At 36.8% G+C, this 12209-nt stretch overlaps 1 protein-coding gene across 1 annotated transcript; it reads right to left on the reverse strand.

Moving 5' to 3' along the window:
• Window positions 1-299: 299 nt before the first annotated feature.
• Window positions 300-11941, reverse strand: LOC107196803 (all-trans-retinol 13,14-reductase). The gene is made up of 11 exons (XM_022672842.2): window positions 11388-11941; window positions 9385-9567; window positions 7829-8070; window positions 6925-7126; window positions 5791-5988; window positions 4837-4956; window positions 4527-4665; window positions 4276-4385; window positions 3496-3662; window positions 3162-3321; window positions 300-2251 (listed from the first exon to the last, which is right to left on the reverse strand). Exons 1-11 carry the CDS (start codon window positions 11548-11550, stop codon window positions 2109-2111), a joined length of 1827 nt encoding a protein of 608 aa, XP_022528563.2. The 5' UTR covers window positions 11551-11941; the 3' UTR covers window positions 300-2108.
• Between the last annotated feature and the right edge of the window lie 268 nt (window positions 11942-12209).

Consider the following 12209-nt stretch of genomic DNA (forward strand, 5'->3'; position numbering starts at 1 on the left):
TTATTGTAATGCAGATCTTCCCACTGGTTACAGTTATTTCAGATTTCTTTTTAGAAGCAACACGTTATCTATAACACACAATATCTTCACAAATATAGTTACGTTTTTTATCTGTCAGAAATGCTTAAAAATTCAAGTAAAACCAGTTGTCCAGTTTCAGAAAGTCTTAAGCAAAGTTATACTTTATAAAATGTTTGCAATGTTTCAGTTAATATATGTGTGTGAGAACAGTCAGTGTTAATCTGGTTTATTTCTTCATGTTACCAGTTCATTAGGATAGGTAGTTTATGCTTGACAAGTGGCAAAGAAGCAGTTTTTAATTTAAGGACAGTTACAGTCATGCAAACAGACCTTTAGCGCAATGTTGGAATTACTGCTGTAGCTATTAATGTAAGTTATTACAAGAACATATTATGGGCATAAATCACACGCAACAAAAATTCAAAGTTTACAATTTCATACCATCAAAAAGGCCACTGTACACATCTTACAAGGTCCAAATCTTTGGGTTTTAAAGTTTCTTTATTGCCAGCAGAAGTTGCAACCTAGAATTCTGCAATGTTTGCCACCAGTGGAGTTTTTATAATGCATCCCAACTCACCTTTATCTCTCACTCCTTTCTGTGACTTTTTTAAGTTTTGGGGATTTGGGATTTTAAAGACCTCCCTGGTGAGAATGTGTAATTGCACAGAGTATATGGATTTTTTTAATACAGGTTATTGTAAATACATTGCTGTGGAATTCTGTATTTTTGAGTATATTGTTTATTTTGCTCATTTACAATTCTATCTAAAATGTAACAAACCTACCAGTTCACTCTTAGAGATCAAATATATTGGATGTTGTAGGGATGGTCTAGGCAGAATATCTTACCCTCTCTCAATTTAGGAACACAACAGATTCAGCTTAAAAGAAAAAAAAAACTGCTGCTTTAAATGTAATTTAGTAAGTGGTGCATTTAGTAGTGTGTACATTTTGTTTTATTTTCAAGTTGTTCAAGGTATTTAAGGTGTTTTACATGTTTTATTGTAGTAGGACATCAGAAATACAATTTCAGCCTTAGAAACACTCACAGCAAACTCACAGCATTTATAATTGATATGATTAGATTAAGGCATGTGAAAATGTTGTAATATAGTATATACAGTACCAGCCAATTTGGACACACTGTCTTTAATTAATTTATTTCCTACACTGTAGATAAATATTAAAATACATATGGAATTACAAAGTAAACTAAAAGAGTGTTTCCCTTTCACAATTCCCTAACCTAAACCCAACTGAGATGGTGGTTTGGGATGAGCTGGAGCTCAGTGTGAGGGAAAAGCAGCAACTATTGTTTTTCAAGATGCTGAGAAAACTATTCCAGGTGACTCTACCTCTTGAAGCCACTGAGAAAATACTAACAGTATGTAGATCTGTCATCAAAGCTAATAGTGGCTACTTAGAAGAATCAAAAGTATAAAAACATATAAAAAATAAGTTTTGTTTGAAAAATAATTCTGTCTCCCTGTATAGCTTTAATATAGACTTCAATGTTAAATTTACAATGTAAAAAATCATAAGAAGAAAACATTGAATGAGAAGAGGTGTGTCCAATCTTTTGACTGGTACTATATATATATATATATATATATATATATATATATATATATATATATATATCAATAGCACATGGAAATACTACAACACTGATAACACATAATGAAAAAGGCCTGGAGGGTCAAACTCGCTTCCTTCCAGACAAGATGCGATCAATTACATCAAAATTTCTGAAGTGGATTTGAGGGCAGTAAAACACTAATCTCTGCACACCTGAATTAAATGTCTAACCTGCCCAAAATTTGCTAAGCTTACATACATACACAAGTAGAATAGCGCCATATTTATGTTACACGCTACTTTAATGTGTGTCACTGTTTTAAAGTAACTTTTAAGGCAATCATTAAAAACACTGGTTAAAACCTTTTCTAGGGTTTAAAATGGGTTCACTCCTATATAAGGGTTTCAGTCAGTGAAAAAGTTCTAGTGCAACAAATTATACATAAATAGCAAAGCATGGCAAGTCATCGGTAACTCCACCCAGTTACTTTCTTGCATTGCTGGCATTACTGTGCTTTTTTGTCAGCTTGTTTGAGTTTCTCACAGAGGGCTGCGATGTCCTTGTCAAGGTTGCGGTTTAGAATCGCAGAGCCACAGACCATTGCACCAGCCAGGGCACCCGCATAGCCACACACAAACAGATCTTGGCCTAAAATGAAAACACGTTTATGTGAATGGCATTAAAGCATTTAGTTAAACTTCACATTATTTGCTTATTATTTGCTCAGCAATTCCCATTGCACATGGCGTTGATAAGTTTTGCAACCCTCAAATACTGCCCACTTTGGTTACTGGCGTGTATTTAATCTGAAATTACATTTAGCCGGTTGCTGTTCTGGTCACTCTCGAACTCCATTTTTTCTGCTGCTGTAGTCTTTTACAGCATTTAATTAAGGGATATATGGACAACTTAAAAAAATGGCTGTTCTATAGAATTGTTTTGAATACAGCCTTTTTTTATTAATACAATCATAGAAGATTAGCCACAATGGAGCTGGCTAACTAACAGCTAACTGGTGAATCTAACTGTATTCTGAGCTGGATTAATCACAGATCTTTGATAACAGATTGATGGCACTGTGCTGGTTAGGTAGGGTAAGCTCTGCAATTTGATATAGAGTATGTTTATTATGTCTATAGTTTACGCAAATCCTTAGTTATTGAGCTCAGCATACTTACATACAACTATCGGTTTAATGCTAACTAACAGCCAGGCTCAGCCAGATTTAACTTGTGATGCTAACAGATACAGCCACCAGCCTCGACAGTGACGGGGTGTTTTGGCAGCAATACCGAATTAATAGCATATTTGATGAGAGAATTATGTCACTGCACTGAACTAGATAAAGTAAGGTTGCTGAGTGACATGAAATGTAGACCTTGTCCGTAGGTTTCTCTGGTCTTCACTTACGAAGATAAGAACACAGTATTATTTAATTTAAATATGATTGAACATGATAAAAATTAAGATTTGATTAATTATTGTCCAGATCTGTTGATTGGCAATACTTTGGGTCTACATTTAAACTTGAACATATAATGGATCAATAATGACAAACCTGTGAGGTACAGATTCTTGACTGGGGTCTGTGGTCTAACTGAGATGCAATATTCTGGACTGAAGCGGTGGATGCCATGGTCAGCTCCATAAATCTCTCCTTTTGGAGATGCTATGTAATGTTGGTTAGTGAGAGGAGTGCCTGCTTGCATGTACTCTACCTGCAATAAAAAAACAGGACCATAATGGAAAGTAAGAAAGAACAAACAACAAAGGCCAAGATTCAAATATCATTCATATATAATTTTTAAAAATCTATATTTTACATGGTAAATAAACAGGAGCCCAAAATAGAACAAACTAAAGCAGGTAACTTGTAGTATAATGGTCCATACCCTGCCCCTGGTCTTGGGGAACATCTGATACACCCATTCCAACACAGTGTTTATGAGCTCCTCCTTCAGTTCATTATATTCAGCCGCCCTTTTTGACACCTTCTCATCTTTCCATTCCTCAAACCAGGAGTAGGGGGCAAAGCTCACCATACTCAGTGTGGATTTACCTGGGAAAAGTAGAGCTGCAGTGAATATTCAAAATTCAACAAATTCCTTATTATATAAAAAGTAGCTAATCACCCAAATGTCACAATAATTACGTTGTTCACTTTTCATACATTATATGGACATGATCTCAATCAATTTTGTTGACCACAAAATTGCCCATTATGTTTTTCTAAGTAATGAGAGCCATTATTGTGAATGCACTGGTATGTTGACTTTGCTTTAAAACATTTAATTAATTTATTTATTTATGATATTGGTGTAAATGTGTTCATTATATCAGTGGCATAAATATAAAATCTTTAAATGATGCTAACATTATTTATAGGAAAAAAGTCCTGGGACAAAATATCTGATTTAACAAACTCGTCAAACTTTTAAAGATATATGTAGGTGAGAGGTTGAATGAAGATCAGGGATCAGGAATCAGGTAGTAAACAACATGAAACCAATGGCAATCAAACCAAATATAGCTGAGACAGAGGCAAAACCATGAGTCATTAGTGGAAGGTCAGAACCAGGATATCAGTACACACTGGGCAACAAAACCAAAAGGGCAAAGAAATCAAGCACAACACGTGACAAAGAGTAGATACAGATTTAACAGAAAATTACCAGGCCTTCTTTGCTCCCAGCTGGGGTCTTTAGCAGATGGTGAAGCCAGATAAACTGTAGGTATCGTTCTCATTGCATGTTCTCTGTCCTTGCTCACATAGTCCTCCATTCTAGTAGATCAGGGTACAAAATTGTCAATAGGACAATAAAAGTAACATAAAATTCATAATACTAAGATTGTGGACATTGACAAGACAGCCGAATTACATCACTTGCAGCAGAATTGTTACAACAGAAACGGAAGCACTTACAGCTCATCCAGATTGTTCTCAGCATAGATCCAGTAGTTTTTGGCTTCGAGACCCAACTCTTCTTTTGTTCCGTTAAGACCCAGAAAGATGCTGAGTCCCGCCACACCATGCTTCACCATACTCAGCTGCTTCTGGATAGCTGATTAACACGCCATGTATGGAAGTACATGTTTTATGTTAATTTACAGTTTAAATACTTTTCCTGCTGTTATACTTTGTACAAAATGGCTTAAAAGGCTTAAGACAATGAGGACTTTTAGAATACTGCTATTGCTACAGATAACTAAAGGTGCTTCCCCATTTCTCTCACCTGGCATGACCTGCACCTCTTTGGGCAGGAGCTTCTGGAAGGTGTTGAGGATTCCTGCATCTGAGATGACAATGGGAGCCTGAATGTGCACCTCCTCGCTTCCCTTCATGACACTCACACCTGCAAACAAACCCCATTATGGGAATATGTGATAAAAATGATAACGCAATTATGACAAATGTGAACATATTTTATGAGATTCAGAAAATTGACATTACATCATCTTGTAAATAAAAGAATAAAAACAAATTACTATGCAATATGCCGGAATTACAACATAATTATGACACACATACATGGATCATCTTGTAATTCTGAGGCAATATGTTATATGTTTTATAAATAAAATATCATAATTATGAGAAAGAACATCCACACGTGATGTATGGAAATTACACCATAATGAATAGAACATTTTGTCATTCCGAGAAAATATCTTGTGATAAAATGGCACAGGTCAAATGTATTACAGAACGATTTGTAAAGAAAAACATTTTATTTTGAGATATTAATATCACAAAATATTACATTTTTACTAAGAAGGATTTGCAATTGATAAAGACTTTTTTTAGATTCCTTTTTTAATTGCTTTATTATAGCTGAGAGCATAAATATCTGCTTCGACAATTTTTATGACATAATATTTAGTAATTTCAATATGTTTGTTTCATAATTGTATATCACAGTAATAAGACATTTTCTCATAATAGCAAGCTGTTTATAATTATTTCATAATTATGAGAGCTATGTGCTTTTGTAAATCTAGTATTTCTTTATAAGCAGAATATTTATGCAGCCATATATAACCAACTGGACAACTTCAGCTTAAAGTGAAGGCTCTCCAGTGGGAAATGAGATCAAAGAGGACGTGCTGTAACTTGTTATCCAGCATGTTCAGGAATTCTGCGTTATGAAGCCTAAGGTAAGAGAGACTACAAACGTTTCTGAAGTTACCTATGGCCTCCTTATCATTGTTGAGGAGGATACGGTTGACTGGAGCTTTGACCAGGACGGCTCCACCAGCCTTCTCTATGATGGGGATCATGTTGTAGACAATCTCACTCGCCCCTCCATTAGGGTACCAGGCTCCGGGTATATAGTGGCAGAAAAGCAAACTATGCATGGACAAGCTGGCCTCTTTGGGTGCCTTTCCTAAACAAACACACAGACACACACACAAATACATATACATCATAAAATAAGAAGGTCACCCCAAAAAAGTATGGAGCACCCTCGTTAGTACTAATTAAAGAAGCATTAAATGAGAACTGATATTTCTTGCTCCCACACTCCCCCTACAGTCATGAAGTGAAATTCATGTTTTAAGATGTCCTCTAAAGAAGGACACACAGTTTACACATGCATACTCAAGCTACGAGATAAAGAACTGTTGGTGGAACTGAAAGTATCATGCGGACTGAGGCGATATAGAGTAATATAACAGGATTTCACAATAATATAACTGGTTACACAGCAATACAGGCAATTCTTTTGAGCACTTTCCTACCTGCTTCTTTAAAGTTACAAGCTACTAAGTGCAGTTAGGAGTGTGTCAAGCCTGGAGTAGCAACAACAAATGTATGTGCATTTATAGTGAGTAAACTAGACCCCAGATCAGGCTTGTAATGAAGATTTCAATCCTGCCTTTCATGTGAAGCAAAACACTTCCTCAGTGTAGCTTTTCATAGCAGAGCATCCAACCCAGGTATTTTTTCAGCAGGATAATGCTCACCCACACACCGCAAGTTTCCCAGGAAAGTCTCCGCTAGATTGAAATATTTACTTGGCCTGTTTTGGTCTCCAGATTTTTTGCCAATCAAGCATACCTGGGTGGTGTGCAGTATCTACAGGCCCAGCTGCAGCATATGCTGGCTATAGGATGCCACATGGAACCTACACATCTCTATGCCCAACTGTATCTCATCTTGTATCCAGGCTATAGACAGCCCAACAGCCTCTTTTCAGTTGTATAGTTTTTCTCAGTAAACCTATTCTTTAATTCTAATATTGTGATTACTTAAGTTTCAATATATCCCCACAACTTATTCTTGGTGTGTTAGTAAGAAGTAAAAGCACAAGAGATCTTACCATATGTGGCAAAAAGGTAGCAGAGCACAGCCCTAAGGTCTTTATTCTGTGTGAGGCCGTTCACCACGTCAGCTAGACTACAAGAGCCATAGCGGAAGAAGTAGGAAAGACGATTGAGCAGCCCTGTGTAGGCCAGGAACTTCGCAATCGGAGCAGGAATCAGCTTCAATGCACCCATTGTCCAAACACTTTCAGCACATTTCTGAAATAGTAAAAAACAAGAAAAATGGAAATTAGTAACAACTGGAGACGTTTTTTAAGACATTTCATCATACTGATTATATTACACTATATGGACAAAAGTGTTGGCACACTTGCTTATTTAGTGTTTCTTCCTAAATCAATGTTGGAGTGTCTCTTCTGTCCAGAAAAGGATTTCTGCAAGATTTTGAGGATTATATTGCTCTCTGTGACAATCCAAAATTAATGAGGTCAGGGTGTCAGGTATTTGGTAGCCCACCTCATTACCACTTCCCTAACTCTTCCAAACTATTGGATGGAGCACAATCATTCCAGAGAACACGGTTCCATACACAGCTCTACAGCTCAATGCTAGGGCACTTAATACCCCTCTAGCCCACACCTAGCATTAGGCCTAGTGCTAATAGTTTCATCTTTGTCTGCGCTTAAGAGAGTTCAATACTTTGGCCAAGCTGTGTGTGAACATTTGGACATCTGTTTCAGCTATGGGTACATCTGAATAAATTAAATCAATCAATTAAATTCGTTCTGATTCAACATTTACACAGTTTACTATAGTTTAATACTCCACACTGATCATAATAATCAACTGGATAATTTCTAAAACAGAAAATTCTATTTAAAACAAATGTGCATTTTTATGATTAGAGCTTTGTTTGTTTAAAAGCAAACTTTAACCTCCCATTTTTCACAGGTCATCTACCTTAACCAGATCAACAAACTCATCAATGGCCTTCTCCTCCCCTGGAAAGCACTTCTTCAGCTCCCGTGTGAATCGGTCTCTACCATAGTACATCTGGTAAATGCGTCGATTCTCCGGAGGCCCCAGGACCACCTTATCAAAAGGGTTGTCTAGCTTTGCCCACTGTAACTGGCCATTGGTGAGTTGGTCCGATATGCATCGTAAAGGCTCGTTCTCCAAGAGGTCACCAATGTAGTGTATACCTGAATTAAGACAGTGATATATGAGGCATGTTAGATGGCCAATGTAAGAAAATGAATGCAAACTAAGTAGCCAGGTGTCATTATCAATGTTATTAAAATGAATCACATCATATTTAATAAATAAATATTATAGTAATTATACACTAACAAAGACAAAGATAAAGCTGCACCCAGAAGGAAGTATCAACTTGCAATGCTATTCAGAATGAAGATAAAGGTTACCAGAAAAAATAAATGATCACAAATTTCTAATGACCAACTCTAGGTCATATACATTGAGCTACACATACAGAACAAGTGTGTGACACATGTGTAACACAACATGCCAGATGTCTGAGCATGGAGTTGTAGATGTTCATAATGGTGTCAGGTAGGTGTGGGGTGTTGACAGCCTTTCCAACAATTTCCCCCACATATTTTCTATCAGGCACAGGTCTGGCAATCTGGCTGGCCATATCACAGTCTCTGTGTGTTTAAGGCATGCTCTATAGATGTCAGCAGTATGTGGATGAGCATTGTCCTTTTGCAATAGCTCAACAGAGTGTGCGTTCACAAACTGCAGCAACATATGACAAACTATTCATCTTGGAGATAACCACCGTGCTTACACAAACAGATTAGTTGGTCATCTCCACCAAGACAAAGCAGGTCTCATCATTGAGGATGAGACCATGACAGTCTGACACTACCCACCAAGTTTTATTTCTGTTGGATGATTTAGCAATAAGTTTATATTAGCAACTAGAGAAGGGCATTTCCTGAAGCTTGCCCAGCTTAAGTGATTTTCACGTTCAGGTTGTTACTAGGCATTTGCTACAGGTTAAAACATATACAGTAAGAGACAGTATATGCAATTTTCTAAGTGGTTGCAATGGTACTACTCTCTAGTTGCAATGGTATTCTAGGTCATTTCTATTTTATTTGTAGCTGGTGGTTATGATGTTGCAAAGTGATGTTATGGTGGTTTCTGTGTGGCTGCTATGGTGTTGCATGTTAGTTCCTATGGCATGATTTCATGATGCATTGCCAAACCCCTAGTAGTGGATTGGAGATATTAGTATTAACAGGCTTATATAGTATCTTTTAAATTGTATACATTGACTTAAACTGCACTTGATAAATGATAAAGCCAACCAGACTATTTAAGACTGCTATTCAAATGGTCTCCGTTCTGATTGGCTACATTGTGATGTGCCCTGTTCAGAAAGCAATATGAGCTTAAATGTACAGAACAATTCTGCTCTTAGCTGAACAGGTTGATATGGGCAAATGCATTGTTTTTGTGATATCACAATAACCAATCGTCATTCTCACCAATGTCAAACTCGTAGCCTTTCTCTGAGAAGGTGTGGCAGCATCCTCCAGCCTTGCCGTGCTGTTCAAGCACCAAAACCTTCTTTCCAACCTTCGCCAGCATAACAGCAACACCCAGCCCACCAACTCCACTGCCAACAACAATGGCATCGAGGTTCTGAGGGACTTTACTTGCCAAAAAGCCTGCAGACAAGAAAAGAAGAACACAAGGAACAAGAAAAGTCCAGGTCACATTAATTTCATTTTCTTATGAGAATGGTTTGCAGACAATTCAAATCATGCATTTGACACCAGAACCAGAAAGCAGTTAATCAGCCAAGACAGATAATACTAACAAACATTTTACAACTGTTGATATGTGGTGAAGCCATCTTGGATTCTTAAAGTAGAAATCTAGTGTGAATTTGTCTTGGGGTGTAGAGAAACATGATAACGAGTGGAAACTTTTGTCAAATAGCCCACCTTCATTGCCCCAGCATTACAAAATACAGGGCTTTTAAATAACGCTCCAAACAAGTTTACAATGCTGAAGATATGGGCTTATTGTTAAATCGCCATTTTACACCACTGACAAGCTCAAAGCAGCTCCATTCTTTATTGATAGAAAAAAAATACAACAATTAAAAAGTATTAAAAACTATTGAGATTTTTGGTAACAGCTGGAATTCACACCAAATTTTAAAAAATAATAATAATATTTAAAAAAAAAAATGATTTCTTTGCACAGGCAATGCATGTTGGCCATTCAGGTCACTTAATTAACACACCCTCTGAGATGCCCCATTATAATATTTTTATAGTTTTACCATATTTTGCACTATTTATGAATAATTGTCCACTGTTTACATCTCTACAAATATGCACTGCTAAATAATTATATAACTGTTACTTGCACTGTCTGTATGGCTGTCATCAGTCATCTTCTCAATAAGCACCTTTTATTGTAAATATATTATAGGCAAACTTCAGATCCCAAACATGTCTGAACAATTAATTGGAGATAATCAAAATTAATTTGATTTGTACAGAACTTTTTTTTACTTTTTTAAAGCTCCTTGGATATTACAACTAACTGTACAAAAAAAAACTACAAAGTCCACAACGCTTTGCAAGAGCACCATGCTCTCTGAGGTCACAAACACAACTGTCAAAGAAGGAAATGAAACTAATTCTGTGTAAAAGTGATTTAATCAGTTATGCACTGATTTGGTTTAGAAATACTCATAAATAAGACATAATATTGCACTTTTTTACACATAAAGAAAAAATCTGATGATTAATAAATCGTTTATATGATGAGTTATGTGCAGGATGGTTATTTACTTATGGGGTTTTGTATTTTTCCATCGCCTCCAGTTGCTGTACTACACATATCCCTGTTCTGGGTAATCCTAACCACAAGAACCAACAGTTAGAACTGAAATACTGCATTATTTATGAGAAGAGCGCACATGAACAACACCAGGTAGTTTTAACTAATGGGATTTTTTTTACATTTTTTTACAACACAAACTTTAGGATTTTTGGGAGCGTGTCAGTAAAACAAACGCGTATAAACATATTTTACACTGATTATATTTTAGTCAGTTGGCTAGCTAGCCAACTATAAATTTACACTGCACTCTACACTCTCTTTTAAGAGACGAGGCTGAAGTTAAGAGCTTATTTTAAGGATTAATACATGCGACTGATGCTTCTTACGGGCTAAAAAACAAAATAGGTGCTCTCTTTTGGTGACAAAAAAAGAGCAGAAGCAAACAAACAAAACACAAGTCGTAGCTGTATTTGAAGGCAGCACGAGTCCCACAAGGCGCTTAATACAAATACTACCTAACACACGTGACGTTTACGTACAGTATGTGTCAGACAGGTAGGCTGCTAGGTAGCTAAGAAGCTCTGTATGTATACTGTTTTTAGTATTTAGCTTCTTATGGGGACTCAAGCTACTTTTAAGTACAAGTCAGAGTCCAATTTGGTGTTTATGTGTGTGTGCAGTTGTTGACCTTGTTTCAGCACTTTGCCCCTCTCCTTCTTGTCCACAACCATCGGCTTCAGCGGCTCCCGGGTGTCGAACTCAAAAGGGTTCGGTCCGCTCGAGCCCAGCACATTTTTGAGCAGTAAAAAGACGCCCAGAACGGCGCAGACCAGCCCGACCGCGAGCCACATCTTTGCTGCTGCTGCTACTGCTTCCTGCGCGTGCCCACGCGAAGCTCGCACTACAGCCCAGGCGCGTGATTCGTCCACGCGATCAGGCAACAAATCAAAAGGTCAAATTAATCATAATCACCACTAATTAATGCAGGCACTTATAGTTATTCATTATAGGTGAGGTCACAGCAACAGAATACTCTGGAATAGAATAAAAAGAAAGATAGATGATCACAAGCCATCAAACCAAGCTGAACTGCTTGATTTTTTGAACCAGGAGTAGCATAAAGTTATCAAACAGCAGTGTGTAGGACTGGTGGAGGAGAGCATGCCAAGGTGCATGAAAACTGTGATTAAAAACCAGAGTTATTCCACCAAATATTGATTTCAGAACTTTTAAATCTTTATGAATATTAACTTGTTTTCTTTGCATTGTTTGAGGTCTGAAAGTTCAGCATCTTTTTTGTTATTTCAGCTATTTCTAATTTTCTGCAAATAAATGCTCTAAATGACAATATTTTTATTTGGAATTTGGTAGAAATGTTGTCCATAGTTAATAATAATAAAACAACAATGTTCATTTTACTTACACAAACAAACATATACCTAGCAAAAATATAGCAAAATCATAGAAATTGATTCAGAAACTGAAGTGGCCTCATTTTTTTCCAGAGCTG

The sequence above is a fragment of the Astyanax mexicanus genome, chromosome 19 (genome assembly GCF_023375975.1).
Source record: "Astyanax mexicanus isolate ESR-SI-001 chromosome 19, AstMex3_surface, whole genome shotgun sequence".
Taxonomy (NCBI): Eukaryota; Metazoa; Chordata; class Actinopteri; order Characiformes; family Acestrorhamphidae; genus Astyanax; species Astyanax mexicanus.